Source organism: Astatotilapia calliptera, chromosome 2 (assembly GCF_900246225.1).
Source record: "Astatotilapia calliptera chromosome 2, fAstCal1.2, whole genome shotgun sequence".
Lineage (NCBI taxonomy): Eukaryota > Metazoa > Chordata > Actinopteri > Cichliformes > Cichlidae > Astatotilapia > Astatotilapia calliptera.
The window spans coordinates 8941316-8958115 of record NC_039303.1 but is presented as its reverse complement, the minus strand read 5'-3'; the positions used below and the strand labels follow the sequence as shown (position 1 = coordinate 8958115).

At 39.1% G+C, this 16800-nt stretch overlaps 1 protein-coding gene across 1 annotated transcript; it reads left to right on the top strand.

Annotated features, from left to right (window-relative positions):
* The first annotated feature begins 201 nt into the window (after positions 1–201).
* hopx (HOP homeobox) lies at positions 202–7073 on the top strand. Its single transcript, XM_026183686.1, has 2 exons — positions 202–560; positions 6791–7073. The coding sequence occupies exons 1-2, from the start codon at positions 411–413 to the stop codon at positions 6866–6868; spliced, it is 228 nt and encodes a 75-aa protein (XP_026039471.1). The 5' UTR covers positions 202–410; the 3' UTR covers positions 6869–7073.
* Positions 7074–16800: the final 9727 nt, after the last annotated feature.

Here is a 16800-nt window from a genome sequence, read left to right as displayed (position 1 = left end):
GGGAGACTGTCTATCAGAGATGTTATTTTGGCCAGGGAAGAGTTATAATCCAGAACTGTGTTGTTTGCACAATATTCTGAAAAAGCTTTTTGTTTTTCCTGGTGCTGACATGTTGCAAAGCCCATTCAGTGGGCCGGTAGGCGGGTTCTAGCCCGTGGGCCTCATGTTTGACACCCCTGGTGTAACATTTGTATTTCTCCGCCTCCCTTGTTCAGGGAAGGGCTCTGCTCTGTTGACAGTTGTAAACCCAGCGCTCACATACTCACACACCCACACTGCTCACAGACTCCCGCCGAGCTGTAAGTACGCGCTGCTTCATCTCTGCGTCCTCTGCGCGCACATCTGAGCTCCAAATCAGGACCGAAGCAAGAACCCGCCGGAACCACTGGCGAGCAGGAGGAGACTGGAATATGGGTTCTAACGCAATGGACAGTATGAACCTGTCTCAGGATCAGATTGCTATCCTGGAGGAGAATTTCAACAAAGTCAGCAAGCATCCGGACGGCACGACGCTCATGCTGATCGCGGCGGAGTGCGGACTGTCAGAGGAGGAAACACAAGTGAGTAAAACCGAAAAAACTCCCGCAGCCTCTCTTTACTGTCGTTGTGAGCGGGAATGCTTTAAAACAGTGTGGAGTTCAGTTTTCCCGATGTTACTGATCTGGGAGGCTTATCGATAAGGAGCTGTTTAAACGATAGTGTTGAGCAAACATAGGACACCTTTAAGTTATTATCTCCATGGAGATCACCGTGACAGGCCTGTGGAGACTGACAGTGGTGATTATTGTTATTCAAGCATTTAATAGTAGTTATTATCTTATAACATAAACTGGAAACATTTTAATAGGAAAAAGTATAAAAAATACCTGCATTCCAACTTCTACTAAAAATGTACTTTTAATATTTAAATACTGTTCAAGGCTGAAAAACGCCTGTTGATAAAAAGCATTAGTCTTTTATCATAATACTTTTTCCTATAGTAGGAAGTACTTTGTTTCATTCTGAGATGTATTAAAGTCGTACTTTATTGAATGTACTTTCCGTTTGTGCGGTTTTCAGAAGTTTAACTTTACTCAGAGATGTTGAGTCTGTAAATCTGACTTCCTTTACAGCTTTACTAGTGTTTGAGTAAATCCTGTCAGAGGCTCAGTCAGGTGACCTTTGAGGAAATAATCATGCAGTGTCTAAGAAATAAGACTTTGAATTTGTGGGGCAGCTCCGCTGACACCGAACAGAGCGCTCAGTGTTTCTGTTTACATCACAGTGTGATGAAATAATCCTCATCTGAGTGTAAACCAACAGTGACCACAGCTGATCAGCAGTGGAGCAACTCCAAGTTGTCTTTCCTGATGAAGTCACCCCAGAGTCAGGGGGGTCAGCTATTGTTAACACTCATAACACTGATTCATCTGCGCAGGGTGACTTTCAGAGGAGCCCTAGGATCAAACAGTGAGGGCGGGACTGCTGCGTCTGTTTCAGATGATATCATTTCTGGTGATGTGGTCGCTGCTCATACCTGTGCCAGATTAGCGTGTGTGTTCAGATGTTAGAAATGCGTCTTCTCTGGCTTACATTTCAGATATCAGCACAAAATACATTTAAAATCAATGCTTCAACGTCAATAAATGCTTTTTATAATATAAATCTTCTTTAATCATAATCAGTTAGCTTTTCAAACAAAAATGCAAACCATTTCCTGGTTTTTGCTACTTTTAATTTGTTTCTGCTGTGTAGAAAACCCCCCTGAATATCATAGTGGCTATGGGTGTTTCACAGGAATGTTTGACACCTCACTGACAAAACAAATGCGTTATTTAAGGGATAATTACTAAAGCCTGACTGATATTGAATTTTTAAGACCTATACTGATATTTTTGGTTAAAAAACCCCCCCTGATATTCTGATGTATCGCCTGATAATTTTTTCTTATAGAGACATAGAGTTATAGAGCTTTTCTTTTATTTAACTATCACTCTGCATAAATCTGTTCACTGCCCTCTGGTGAGCAAACTATGCAACATCAGCACTGATAACATGGTTGAAGGGTGTTTCTCCCGTCTGTTCTTTACTTTTTAAATGTTCATTATAAACATCAATACTAACAATAGCTAATATTGGCCCACAGTATTGGCCCATTGATAAATCAAGTTGGGCTTTAATAATGCCTAACCCATCAATTATACATTTCTTTGCAGTATAACTTACTGTCTAATATTTTTATGATCTTTTAATTTCATCTTCAGGTACCCCAAATTTGAGCTAGACCTTGTTACTTACAACATTTTTAATAATTTTGCCAATACATACCCCTCACCGGTCTATAGAGCTCAGTGTAACGGTACCAAATCTCTTATTTATAGCCAGAAAATCCAAAGTTAAAATCTACTTTTTGCTTAATTATGTTAAGAATAGAAAACACACACCGTTTTTGTTTTTCATATTCAAGCAGCTTAATAAAGAGAATATTTGAATGAATTCTTCTTTGCAAGCAGCACTCTGAAGCTGCTATCCATGATGATGTTTTAACTTTGCAAACGGTGGGATGTTTCCTTTTAGAACAAGTTTCTTGTTCGTGATTTGGCTGGCAAATTACCTGGCTATTTGCTTAGCTGTACTCAGCAGGAGGCGAGGCCCAACCTGTGGCTCTGTCATCTGAGCTGATGCAGCATCAGTTTCGTTTTGTAGGCAAATTTCTGCCCGTGTTTGTGTTTGTGTTTGTCAGGAGTGATAAAGCTGAAGACATGGCATGTACATTAACAGTTCATGTATGACAGATTTGTGCATCCTGCCATTTTTTCTGCTGTAACCCAACAAACCAGTCCCAGAAGATTTTTCTGGACTGCAGTAACACAAGCGCAGCAAAAAAATGAAACAAAAACCCCCAAACTGAACTCAAGTGATTTGAAACAGCTTTTTAAACCAAGGATCATTCTCACTCCCACCTCATCACAACTCAGTTTTAGGTTTAAACACAATTTGACAAAAACAAATAGCCAAAGCAACAATCAGTGATGCCAGAAGATGCTGTCATTTAATGTCTCTGTTACTTGCTGTGCCGAAAAAAAGTAAAACAAATATGAAGAGGCAAGAAAAATAATATTAGTCAATTATTTAATCACACACAAAGAAAACATTCCCATGGGCCCTTTTTATAAAATAAACTAACTTAAAATGTTGGCACGACAATCAGTTTGGTCTTTCCTGCTTTTTAAATAATGTTGTTTATAAAGCCGTACTCATGTTGTTGCTGTGACATCAAGCAGAAACATGGAGCCATCAGGGTAGACTAATAAGCATTCATAGTCCTTTGAATCAAATGCTAAAAGCCAGTAAATATCTTTGGATAATGCACCAGGTGAGCAATCTTCATGAAAGATCTTGACAATCTCTGTTTGACTGTAAGCAGAGAAGAGTGTTATGAGTAATCAAATAGCTTGGAGGTGTGCAGGATGATTGGTAACAGTGTAGAAGCAGAAGACAATAGCCGTGTAAGTGGTTTTGTGTGTGTAATCCAGAAAAGCCAATGTGTTTTTGCCCCAGGATGGAATATAATGATCCCACCTGCGTCCTCCTGTTACATACAGGGGGTAATTTTTATTTAGCATAGGCCACATGAGGAGGTGATGATAGTGGGAAGAGTAGCGGGTTTGTCAGGAGGAGACTAGGAGGTTTTTTTCTTTTTACCTTTTTTTCACCTGCTGGTTGGATTTAGGTTCTGCAAACTACTCAGTTAGGTTAGAGCACCCTAGACTCATCAGGTAAATTTAGGAAAACATTGTGGTTTGGATTAAAATCCACCTCTTCACATCATTAATGACATGTTGGGAGAGACACACTCCACCTCCACCTTGTATGTAAATGAACCACAACAGCTTTGGAAAAAATGGCATTGACCCACATCCCCAGCCTGGAGAAACAGACACTCCAGGAATCTATGCAAGTGCAAAGGTCGAAATGTCCTCCTACCTTTTAAATCCCAGATATGAATCTTTTTTTCCGAGTATGCAGAGAAAAGGCAAACACAGGTCTTCCTTTGTAACCAACTTCCACTTTAAAGGATTAGGTTTTGCACATTTAAAGGATTATTGCTAACAGTAGTAATTCAAGGATCCAGAAGTCTGCGAGAAAGTTTATTACAAACATCAAAACTAAAGAGTAACTCGAACCATCGCTTCATCCTGCAAGATGTGGACGATTTATGGCCTACGTTTCACTTTGGCAGTAGATCCTTGTGCATCTATTAGGAGATGTCCTTTATGGAAATAAAGTGAAGGAATTATAACCAAGAAAAGGTTGAACTACAGCAAACACATGTTGCTGCCAAGGCTAATAATCAGGCTATTCTGTATTTCCATTCAGTGCACACAAAGGTGCTTGGCCAACCTGACAGGGAAGCCCAGTCCAGGCAGGGTAATGTAAAGGTCTGGCCTCTCATCAAAAAGTACTGACTCAGTCTCCAGCTGATCTTTTTTTTGTGTCTGCCTTTCTTTCTCTTCCTGTCGACCCTCCTAAGCGTTTTGTATTTGTTAACAAAGCTTTCATTGGAGAAGGTTTAACTGAATGAACTCACCCCGGCTACCACTCCCTGTTCCACATTAACCTTTACAATGTTATGGGCTCCGTGCTGCATGTTTGAGCTCCTTTCAGTGAACTCTTTCTTTGTTTTCACTGCTGCAGGGCCAAGAGTCAAGTGTGAAAGACCGTCTTACGTAATCCACTTAAAGTCAACAGGAAAAAATGACATAAGCACCATTGTGTGGTTCAGCAGGATTACAAAAAGTGACAGCTTCCATTGAAAAGTGGGTGAAGAAAATTGCATTGTAATGGACTGGCTTTACAGACGGGATAGAGCGCGTACAGCCGAGTTCAGAGAATAGTTCTTGAATTTATTTAGTCTGATCATGTTTAAGTGCAATCCCAGATGACTCCAAATGGGAATCTTGTGTGTTTTCAGTACAAAATGAGGAAACCATCCCTCTCGCCAGGCACACGGCTCAAACACGGTCTGCATCCCTCCCCAGATTACATCAGCACTCTTGTGAATCCCAAGACAACATGAATTTTAAAACAGCAATGCAATGGGTCACGGGTGTGTGCGTGTGTGTGAAAGCACTCCGTGCAATCATCTTCTGGTCAGAGTTTTAGTGTAGCAGTTTTTGGCAGAGGGGTCAGAGAAACGGGCCATGACTACATGCTGTTAAAATTAGATGGAAACATTCGTTTTGTGCGGTTGCCCTGAAAAAACTTTGCTGTGGGGTCACTGCTCTGCCACGATGAGTCAGCGACCACATTAACATGCACTGAAAAGATGTGACTGTAGTGTGATTGTGAAGATAATGAGAGTCAGATGGAAAGGGGCTTTTGTTTAGTTCGGTGTTGGTTAATCATATTTCCATGTGGGGATTCTGTATGATGATTATGCTTTGGTCGCAAATAACAATTAATATTTACCTCTGATAATTTGAGTTAAGTTGCTTCCTGTGATGCTGTCCATAGACTGTATATAAAAGATGTCTGCAACAACCAGCTTCCTTATCATACACTTGTTAGTTATATCCTTTTTAAAGCTGTGAGTTTTGAAACTGGACATGACTGAGCAATGTCTTAATTTGACTGTGAGACCAAAGACAACATGTATATGCTGCCTAGCTTACAAATTTTAATTAAAGTCCCTTCTTTTAATTAAATAAGAGCCACAAGCTAATATTAGCACACTGAAATGATATATTTTTTATTATGCTAACTTGGAAAATGTTACCAGGTCAATGTTAGCGTGATAAAATTTTAGATGGTAAATATTATTATTATTATTATTATTATTATTATTTATTTATTTATTTTTAAATTTACTTTTGCAAATGCTGTGATGGTAAAAAAAAAATAAAATAAGAATTTCAACCAGAATCGGGCTAGCCAGTTTTAGCTGAAGCGATAAATATTAAAATATTGATTTTATTACAATTTATTAAATTTATTGATTGTTAAAGATATATTAGGCTAACATTAACATGTACAAATGTTAAATATCAGCATGTTTTACTTTAGATTTTTTTTTGTCACTTAATCTTAGGCTTTATGTCTGGCTAGGCTAGCTTGAGAGTCTGATGTAATATTCTGCACCATGTGGCAACACATAAAAATGTTGGCATGCTGAAATGATGAATACTCAACATTATATTAGGCTAAATTTAATAAGTGTTATTAAAAATGTAAATAGGCTAGATAGTAAACATTGACAGTTTAAGTTTCTATGCTAAGCCAGGCTAACTATATCTTTATGGTAAGCTAGGCTAGTCACGTCCAGACTCTAATGCCTTACTAAATCCACAGATAGGAGCTCAGTAGATTTAGGTGGTAGTGTCTCATGAGAAAAAAACAATTATTCTCTAAAGATATTAAATTATGTGATCCACCACTATATTTTTAACAGTCAAGTTTAAGTTTCACATACATATCATATTTCTTTAGCTCATGTGTCTTACTTGAACACACACAATGATAATAATACACACAAACTGGGTGATTAGATTACCAGTTTAAGAGACCCATAGAGTAATGTGCTCTAGTTGGTATTAGTAGTGGTTAGGTTATTGTCTACATGTAGGCTTGTAACCAGTAGCCTCAGGCTGAAAATGCATTTAAAGAAGCCTGTATTTAATTCTTGGAAATATGAGAAGTCCAAGAGTTACATCATCAATCTTGTGTTCAGGCTTTACATTAGTGAACAAAACCCCCTGCCACCTGTTCTAACCCCACCCATGGGTGTGTTTGTCCTGTTTGTTTCTTACAGAAATGGTTCACGCTACGTAACGCACAGTGGAGGCAGTCAGAGGGTCTTCCAGCTAAACAGGGATCTGTGCTGGACTGAGATTTTCCAACCACCTCTTTGGATGCAGGGAGCTACTTCCTTCTGGACGAACTGACTTCCCCTCCTATTCCTCACGTTTCCCTCTCTGTTCGTTTTTGTATCTTTGAAGCTGTTTTATCTTACAGAATGTGAAGGTTTTTGTGTGTTGCTGCCAATATATCTGCCATGGTTACAGAAATAAACATATTATTATTGTAAGTTAAAATGACTTGGAGTGTGTTTTGCAACTATTGTACATTTGGGAGTCACATTCACTGAGGGAGCCAGGTTATATAATGGTGGGCTGTGGTTTGAAAAGGATGGGGGCATTGTTTGGTTAGTGTACATGCAATTCTGTCAGCAGGGACCGGAGCTGGACGCAGAGCTGTTTATTCGACTATAAAAGATGTAAGGAAGCGCTGGGTTTACAATAGATGCTGCTGGCATCAGCTGCCACTATCCAGGAACTTCTGTGGACAAACATGGAACATTTCCATTAGTGAAAGAGGAGAAAAGAGGAGGGGGCAGGACATGACTGAAACAAGTCACACGGTGGGCTAAACAAATGCAGGTGATGTAATTTCATTGTTCAACCTCCTCCGCATAACTAAATGCAGTAAAAAGGATGTAAACTCACCAGAAAGTTGGAGCTTTAATCCTCAAAAAGGGTCCAAGCTGCCAGTAGTATATAATTTCACTTACTGTAAACAAGTCCCATTATAAAAAAACAAATCCAGTGCGGTCGGCATCACTGCCAAAAAAACCCCCCATCAGTGTTGTTGTACTACACACTTACGTTTAATTTACCTGAAAAAATATAAATTTTTAATTTGTTCTTCTCTGTAGAGCCTGTTATACATAGATTTCACAAAGTCTTTTTGCTTTGTTTTTGTTTTGCTGAATTAATTTTTACAATTAAAATAATTATCATGATCTTTAGTCTTTATTTTTAGTGAAATCTGGTATTGCTTTTTAGAATGTTATATAAAAAAAAGGATCACCCTGCAGATTTTTAGTTTAAAAAACCTTTGAATTCAAATTCACTTCTTTTCTGTCAGTCATTTACTTTTATGGGCATCTTTTTGGTTGTTGTTCTCAGACATCATGACAGAAATAATTACGGACATTCCTAATCCTAAATATCTTACAAGATACAGGACTTAAGCTCTTTACGACTCTTGTTTACAAAATGAATGATTTTTAGGTAAAGTATCTATTCATATAAGTGAAGACAGTCATGAAGCATCGTCTCCCAGGCTCCTCCATACAACAGAAAGCAGACCTGTATTTCTGTCAGCTTTCCTCAGATTTTTTTTTGTCAGACTAAGCGACTGAGCCCGCACTCATGTCACACACAGACATACCTTGACTCCATCGCTTTGCAGGGCAAAATCTAGCCACAAGCAGTGATATGTGATATATCGCTGGCTGTTGCTCATAAATAGATCGTTTCTCTTGGAAGGGGTGGTTGGGATTTTTAAGTGCCTCTTTAGCTTGCTTGGCATAGACTCAGCAACACCCAACCTCTCCTGACTGATGATGCACTTAAGGTGAGGGAGGCTGGTGTGCCTATTGCAACTGAAAGAACTGGACAGGGAACTTTTGTGATCCTGCCTTCAGAAAGCATCTTTTTTTCTCCTTTCTTGGGTGTTGGGTCATTTGCACTGGTATTTAATTATGATTAGACAACTAATTAACCTTCTTGCTGTCAAACAGAGCCCTTGATGCTCCCTTAGTTCACATTCCATCTTATTTACCGTCATCCAGCAAACTGTGCAAACAGACTTCAGTTCCCTTTAACAGAAGGGTTTAACTTAAAGGGAATTTAATCTGTAAAGTAAGCAGCAGTAAATTAGTAAATTTTTAAGCAGTTATATAATGCATTAATATCCAAAATATCCTGTGACACACCTGGCTTTGTCTCAAGGTACACCATTTGGGGGCCACAGCTCTGCAGTAGCCTGTAGTTAAGCTTAATATAGTGATGCCATGCAACCACGTTAACCTTTTCTCGTCATCGTATGAAAGCGCGTTAAAGTTATGAGATGACGCGAGTGAAAATGCACTATGCTACTGTATGAACAAATGCTGAGGAAAAACAACAGAGAAATCTCACGTCAGCTCCTTCTACATGATCAGGAGATGAGCAACCAAAACTGGTGCCCATTAGGTCCCCGAAGGTTCTTATCTATATCAGATGCTATGATGTCATTGTGTTGCCTAGCAAGCTCCTACAAACAAGTTAAAATCGCCTGTTTGTTGCAAAAAAAACTTTTAAAGACACTATCTCTACTTTTAAGATTAGGCTTAAAACTTTCCTTTTTGCTAAAGCATATAGTTAGGGCTGGACCAGGTGACCCTGAATCCTCCCTTAGTTATGCTGCAATAGACGTAGGCTGCCGGGGGATTCCCATGATGCATTGAGTTTTTCCTTTCCAGTCACCTTTCTCACTCACTATGTATTAATAGACCTCTCTGCATTGAATCATATCTGTTATTAACCTCTGTCTCTCTTCCACAGCATGTCTTTTATCCTGTCTTCCTTCTCTCACCCCAACCGGTCGCAGCAGATGGCCGCCCCTCCCTGAGCCTGGTTCTGCCGGAGGTTTCTTCCTGTTAAAAGGGAGTTTTTCCTTCCCACTGTTGCCAAAGTGCTTGCTCATAGGGGGTCATATGATTGTTGGGTTTTTCTCTGTATCTATGAAGCGCCTTGAGGCGACTTTTGTTGTGATTTGGCGCTATATAAATAAAATTGAATTGAAAGGCATCTTATCATTTTCATCTCATGACAATAACTTCTATCAATTATATACACAAAACTTTCATTATACGTAAACTAAATTATGACATCATCATGTTGCCCAGCAACCACATAACAATGTAATAAAAAGCACAGGAAAAACAATACAGCAGCATGAGCATGTATTAGTACAATGACAATGAAAAAAATTAAATTTAAAGTCTACTCTGAGCATTAACTTACTTATGCTGCTGACGTTTTAGATATGAAAATGTGTTCTGAACTTATCTGAACTGAAAATTTGGTGTGAGAGAAAAGGAAAGGAGGTCTCCTGCCAAGAGGCCAGGAGCAAAAACCCTGATCGTGGGAACTTTCTGCAGAAACCAACACCGACCCAACAGGTAGTTCCACTGCTCATTAACACAGCTGCTTTTCATAGTTGATGTTTTAACTGGCACACTCGTGAATTATGACCTATTAGCGTTTACATTCACAATTATTGAGAGGCTTTAGAGGACTTGTCTAGAAATACAAAGCACACACACACACACACACACACACACACACACACAGTGGTGGTGTCTGTTTCCTGAGCCTGGGGGTGTTTTCCTCTGTTCAACCAAGCGTAAAAAGAAAGAGAAAAAAGTCACACCCACCAAAGAAAAAACAAGCGCATTTTTTATAGTCCCTGTAGAAAACACACATTGTATCACAGACCCTGCTCCTCTTCGCCTCCTCATAAATCTCCATCTTATCTCACAGTTTGGATTGCTTAAAATTGTAAATTGGTTTCAGGAGATATATGTGGTTGACTTTTCTTTTCTTTACTGCCTATAACAGTACAAAAGTTCAGCAGGTTTGTTAGAAGATTCACCAGGTTTAAAGGGTTAATATGAGTAGTTAACCATAGTTACCTCATAGGGTTTGCTCTTGAAACTAAGCTGTGTAATTGGCCTGTCTGTGTTTCAATTTAGACGTGTTTAAAGCTACACTTTATTTACACGTTGGTGGCACCATGTGAACAAGGTGTATGGTGCATGTTGTAGGATATTTTCTCCATGTTTATTTTAGCACATGTTCAGTTTCCAACATCAGTTTGTGTTCCTTTAGTCTCTAATCTTCACTCTCTTCTTGTCTTTTCTCTAAAAAAACCATTGTGATGGTTTGAAAATAGGACACTTGCACCTGTTTCTATTCACACCGTGGCTGTGCAGAACAGTCAGTTTGTGGGTGACAATACTTTAGAACAGGGGTGTCAAACTCAAATACACAGTGGGCCAAAATTCGAAATGGAACAAAGTCGCAGGCTAACATTAATATTTATTGAAAAAAAAAATCTTCCTCCAGATATAAGAATGAATCTTTTCTTATGGACTCAAACAAGTTTAGCTGAAAAACTGAATATGGAACAAGCAAAGCTTAATACTAAACAATATATATATTAGCTGTATAATACCAGTAGGCCTGCTCTAATAGTAATTTGGTATGGCTTCGCGGGCCAAATGTAATTAGGCTGCGGGCCAAATTTGGCCCGCGGGCCAGAGTTTGACACCTATGCTTTAGAACTACTCAGCCAGCATGAGCAAGTGTTTGAGGTTATTCGTAACAGCAAACCAAAGATAATAAATAGACACAATCAGGCAGATCATAGACAATAATATAGTTTGTGTAGTTTTATAAAGTTGCGATTGTGAGAATCAGTTTGAGGTTTTTTCTCATACCCCATCACAGGACTCGATTTAGACATAAAGTTTTTTGGGTTCTGGGTTTCAGTTATGATGGTTGTAAGATGCTTGGGTATGTACTTGAACGTCCTCACATAGCCAAACAAGCATGCCTGTGTGTGCATGCACACAGGGTGGAGCAGGCAGCAGTCACTGTTGGTGTAACAGTGGCAATTTACAGCCATAATGTGAGAACTGCTCATCCAAATGGCTTGAAATTCATCACTATAATCACTTGTGTGACCAGTAATGCACAGGCAGACTTTATCTAAGGGAAATACCCACAGTGCATAGTGTTGTGATGTAAAACAGAGAGTTGTAGTGTGAGCTAAAAGTATCCGGTTGTTCAGTCTGACGTCACTAGCCGTGTCTGGGTCTAAACTCCGCTGCAGGTCCATATATCAAACGATCACTATGGCATTACTGAGAGTTGAAAAACTGTCTAAAGTCTTTCATCTTTAATAAAATGATCAGTGTTCTGCTCTACCAGGTGTAACAATTGAGTTTAACATCCAGGCATCCATGAAAACGGAATTTATGACATTTAACGGAGTTAGAAGTTAGCAGGGAGTTAGCTCGCTAGCTTCTATCTAAATACAATATAGCATGTCCTGACTGCGGGGTTTTGGAAACAAATTAAAACGTACAGCTCTGTTATCACTTCCAACATAAATGAAGACAGAAAACTAAACAGCAGTGACGTTTGTAGGGTTACTGAAGTTGGGCTAGCTGGTATATAATGATGTGCTACGTGATCGCTAGTGACACAGCTATGTTAGCATAATATAAACAAGCTAACTTTATTTCCACTCGATAAATGTTAACGTGAGTGTTCTCGGTCAGGAACAAATGTAATCGCATGGCAGGATGCTGTAAAAGGACCAAACTTCAACCAGGAGAACAACTGAGATAATCCATCCACAATACGAGGTTAGTCATTCATATACTGCTGCATGGGCTGGGCTGTAGTTACATCCTAAGGTTTTAAAAACTGAGCTTAAATAAATGATTAGTGGTAATAAAAGCCGAGCGAGGTCAACAGTGATCACTGACTGTTTTAGGAGCTTTTTGAGATTAAACAGAAGAAAATACATAACATTGAACATGTTAACAACACAAAAGCCATATTAAACGCCGACTACTTTAGGCCCGGAAGTAGGATTCGTCACGTCATCACTTAACGACCGGATTTGCAGATCATAATAAGGAAAGCCAAAGGAATGCTGCACATTAGATAGAAATCACTTAGGTGAAAAAAAGGCATGAGGCATGTTGTGCAAAGCGCTTTGAGTGCTCAAGTAGAGTAAAAAAGTGTTATATGAGAAGTAAGGTAAAAGGCTGGTGGATGCTCGGATCACCCATAACCAGTGTTATACCAGGGGAGTAACAGAATACATGCACCGTCATGACGTATTTAGAATACAAAATATGAGTAACTGTATTCCGTTATAGTTACCGTTTAAAAAGGTGGTATGTAGAATACAGTTACTTTGTTGAAATAAAGGGATTACACGGCGGTCTTTTCCTGTTTCATATGTTCGACTATGCCCTCTCTATTTTTGGTAATTCCATACCGGTGGAAACCCAAACAAAACACGCATTAAGAGGCTCAAATCCCTGCAATCTCGCATCTCATAATGACGTGAAGAAATATTTTTTAAATTATTTAATATGAAGGCAATAGGCAGAGTGTTACAGGCATTGCTCAAAAGAATGTAGCCTCATGGGCCTCACTTAAGTAATCCAAAGTATTCAGAATACGTTACTCTCATTGAGTAACGTAATGGAATACGTTACAAAATACATTTTGAGGCATGTATTTTGTAATCTGTAGTGGAATACATTTGAAAAGTAACCTTCCCAACAATGCCCATAGGTTCCTTGGCATTAAAATACTCACAATACTAAGAAATATGTTTTGGTGCTGTAACACCAAACATATGTTCGAACACTTCATGAAGTCTCACATTCAGGATTCACCGCTGTGTACACAGGTAAAGTAATTTAAGTGTTTGAGGGCCGAGTGCTCAGGTTTGCTGGTCTGGGCCAAACACTTGCAGAAATAAACATGAAGACTTCGGCTGATGTTGTAAAGGGTCAAAGGTCATGGAGCTGTGGAAGTGAGGCTGATGTTCTTGCTCTCATCATGTTTGGCAGAGGAAATGTTTGCGCCTGTCCTCGAGTCACTCCAGCGAAAGGATGTTCTGCCTCCCCGATGAGTGTGTGAGCAGAATTTGAATGGAGTCTGGTTTTGTGTGTTGCTAAGAGGACTCTGCAGAGCTGCGAGGAATCTGCACTGCTCAGTTTGCAACTCACTTTTTTTTGGTCCAGTAAAAGGGCAACTGTTCTGATCATTTTAACCACCAGGACAGAAAAACAAAATAGATAATCTCTTTTAGCTTCCTGAACTCTGACTGAGACTTCCTGTGTGTTTTAATCTTTCTGGTTGAGTTGTTTTCTGTATCTTAAAGGCCCAACTTGACGTTTTATTAGTTTAACAGCAGTTAGTTTTAGACTGAACTGATTTCAAACTTTACAGATAACTGAAAATTCATTTTTGGATCATTTGCATTATAAAAACTAACAAAACTGAACATCACTTGATGTTATTCAAAAGCCAAACAGAAGAAAAAACACAGGTAGCCATAATCTGTCATCAATCTAAGAATCGACACCTTGTATAAAAAGCTTTAACTGAAGATAATCATTGAAATTAAGAGTCAGCTTGGTGATCCTGTGCACACAGAAGCATGGGATACTTAGTCTCAAGCGCACACAGTGATGCTTTAAAGACCTTCAGCAGGGTGTCAGACTTAATGCATGTCATTGTTTATGTGCTATTAATAGCAAAGTTCTTTCTGAAAGAACACTCCTCATTTTCTAATAGGTCCAGCACCACTCACTTACTCAGAAATTTCACCCACATATTAAAAGTCAACACATCACAGAGAGATCAGCACTTATATTTGTAAAGATTTGTCCTTTTAAATGGCTATAAAACTAAAAAACAACAACAACACTGAGTACAGATATTTAAAATGCATTTTGCAGTGCTGACCAATGTTACATGATTGCGAAAAGACATCTACACTAACGGCAAACCACCTCTGAACTACTTGGGGATATTAACCCTTGTGTGGTGTTCGTATTTTTGTTACTCAGCCAGTGTTCATGGGTCTGGTGGACCCGCTAGAGTTTTGGCTTTCCAAATTAACACTATCAAACAATTTTATGTTAAATTACTCAACAGATGTTTACTTCATCCCAATTACAAGACATATGAACAGCAAACATGGTTAATTTTTTCCCTTTACCTTTGTTAGATCACATTTATGAATTAATGTGCTTCTCGTTTTTCTTTTATATAAAATGTTATAAATAAATCAGTTATAATCAAGTGGAGTGAGTGGAAAGACACAACACATTTACACGTGAAAAAATAATTAATTGTTTAATTTTTCTTTTGAAAAAAACTGAACACGGGTCGGTCTCACAGACCCGAACACCATACAAGGGTTAAAGGAAGTACACAATCCTGTTTAGACACTTGTAGGCCCGCAGACAGACCTCTAACCCGCTTTCCAAACTAAAATTTGAACATCCTTGGACTTATGACACACTTTCAGGCACTTGGGATTTACACTCTGGCATCCTTTCCTCCTCCTGACCATTTTTCACTTATCCGTTTTGTCTGGTTCTGGAACATTTACTCAAAAGAAATAACCCAAAGTGAACTCATATAGAAGTTCTGCTTTTACCTCAACTTATATGCATATAAATGGTGGTTGATTAAAAGAGTTTGCAGACTGAAGTCCAGCAGATGTATTAGTTCAAAACCACAGAAGCAGCAGGCAGAGCTGCTGCTGTGGTTGCCAGGTTCTCACTGCTCTGGGAAATATTTACCAAAGGGATTTTGTTTGTAGAAAGTCCCTGTAACTCCACCCTGACACAGTTGTTTGCAGAGCAATGCCATGCAAACAGGAATGAAAGAGATAAATGAATTCTTAAATACTACGATTTATCTGTGGTAATTCTGAAGGATCTTCATAACCGGACTGGTAAATATTAGTTTTAAACTCGGGTCTAAAACAGGACGGTTTTATAACATGAACATTGTGCCATGAGTGACTGCATCATCACCCTAAGAACATCTCACTTTAACTGCTTCCTGTATTTAGCAGAAGGTGTGGACTAACCATACAGCAGCAAAACATCCTGTGTCAGGCTGCTGGCAAAACACACATGTGAGAGATAAAAGTGAAGTGAAACGCAAAGACAGCAAAGACACAGAAACAAAGTCCCGGCGGCAAAACAAATGTGGGCGTGGACATAAAATAAATGGACTCATCATTTTATTTAAAACGGCTCCGTTTATAAGCTGTAAAAAAAGAGGAGTAAAGAAATGCTCACACCCTTCAGGACCTGACGTGCTATCAATATTTCTTGTTTAGTCTCAAAGATTTGCATATTTACACTTGCTACTTTGAGCACACTATTGTTAACCTGGAATCACGGTACAACTCGCATGATAGTTCAACTCAGGAGAGCAAAATGTACCCGCCTCAGCCAGTTGCTGTCTTTTTACTGAAGCTTTTGCTGCTACTTTTTCAGAAAGTGTTTTTCTCTGGCTTTTGCTGTTTTATCCCACCCATTTTCAGGTCAGTCCTGGGATCCTTCAGTTGATTCATCTACTGTTCACTGAAGCCTCAGCAGAAATAGTTTCAGGGTGAGGGTTAAAGCCTGAAAGAAGACATCCTTATGGGAGGGAAACAGGGAGAAAAGGTTTTTGCCAAATTACACAAGAGCTGGAATGAAATCAGGACTCATGGAGTCCAGATTAAAAGTTTTTGATTTAAATCATCAGCAGTATTTCCTTGCACGGAGGAGGTCAGGAGGAGAGGTACAACAGTGAGTCTCTACAGCCATCTGTAAAACATGGTGGTGGCTCTATTGTGGTTTGGGCTGCATTTCAGCCAGTGGTGTTGGGATTCATGTCAAAAGCGATTGAATTGTAAATGCGGAAAATTATCACCGTGCAATATCGTCTGGAAAGCATCCGATTGACTACAGCTTCATTTTTCAGCACGATCCCAAAGACTGTCTTTGGGTGTCTAATATGACAAAATGATAAAGCAAGTCCTTTTTGTATCTGAAATGTCAAAGGTCATATCAGGACAGATGTGGATCTAAACAACAATGTAAACAGTTGCAGAGGTGGAAATTCTTATTTTTTGCTTTACTCTCATGAATAAATGTTTAAGGTAAATTAAGGGGGAACTGTTTAAAATCATGTTAAATGCAAAGCATAAATGGAGAAACTAAACGATTTTTTGACTCCTCTTGCATCTCAGGCAAATTCCCACCTCTGAGAACGTTTTCTCAGCTAACAGGATTTCTACTTTTTATTATTTGCTTTGCCTCCATCCTCGCCACCTCCTCTGCCTTCTTTACACCTCACGGTTGGATGTCGTGATTGCAGCCGGCTAATC

Excerpts from the sequence above, each read along its gene's own strand:
- hopx (XM_026183686.1), top strand. The coding sequence starts at position 411 with ATGGGTTCTAACGCAATGGACAGTATGAACCTGTCTCAGGATCAGATT. Across the intron at positions 561-6,790 it reads TGTCAGAGGAGGAAACACAA|AAATGGTTCACGCTACGTAA; the intron begins GTGAGTAAAACC and ends TGTTTCTTACAG.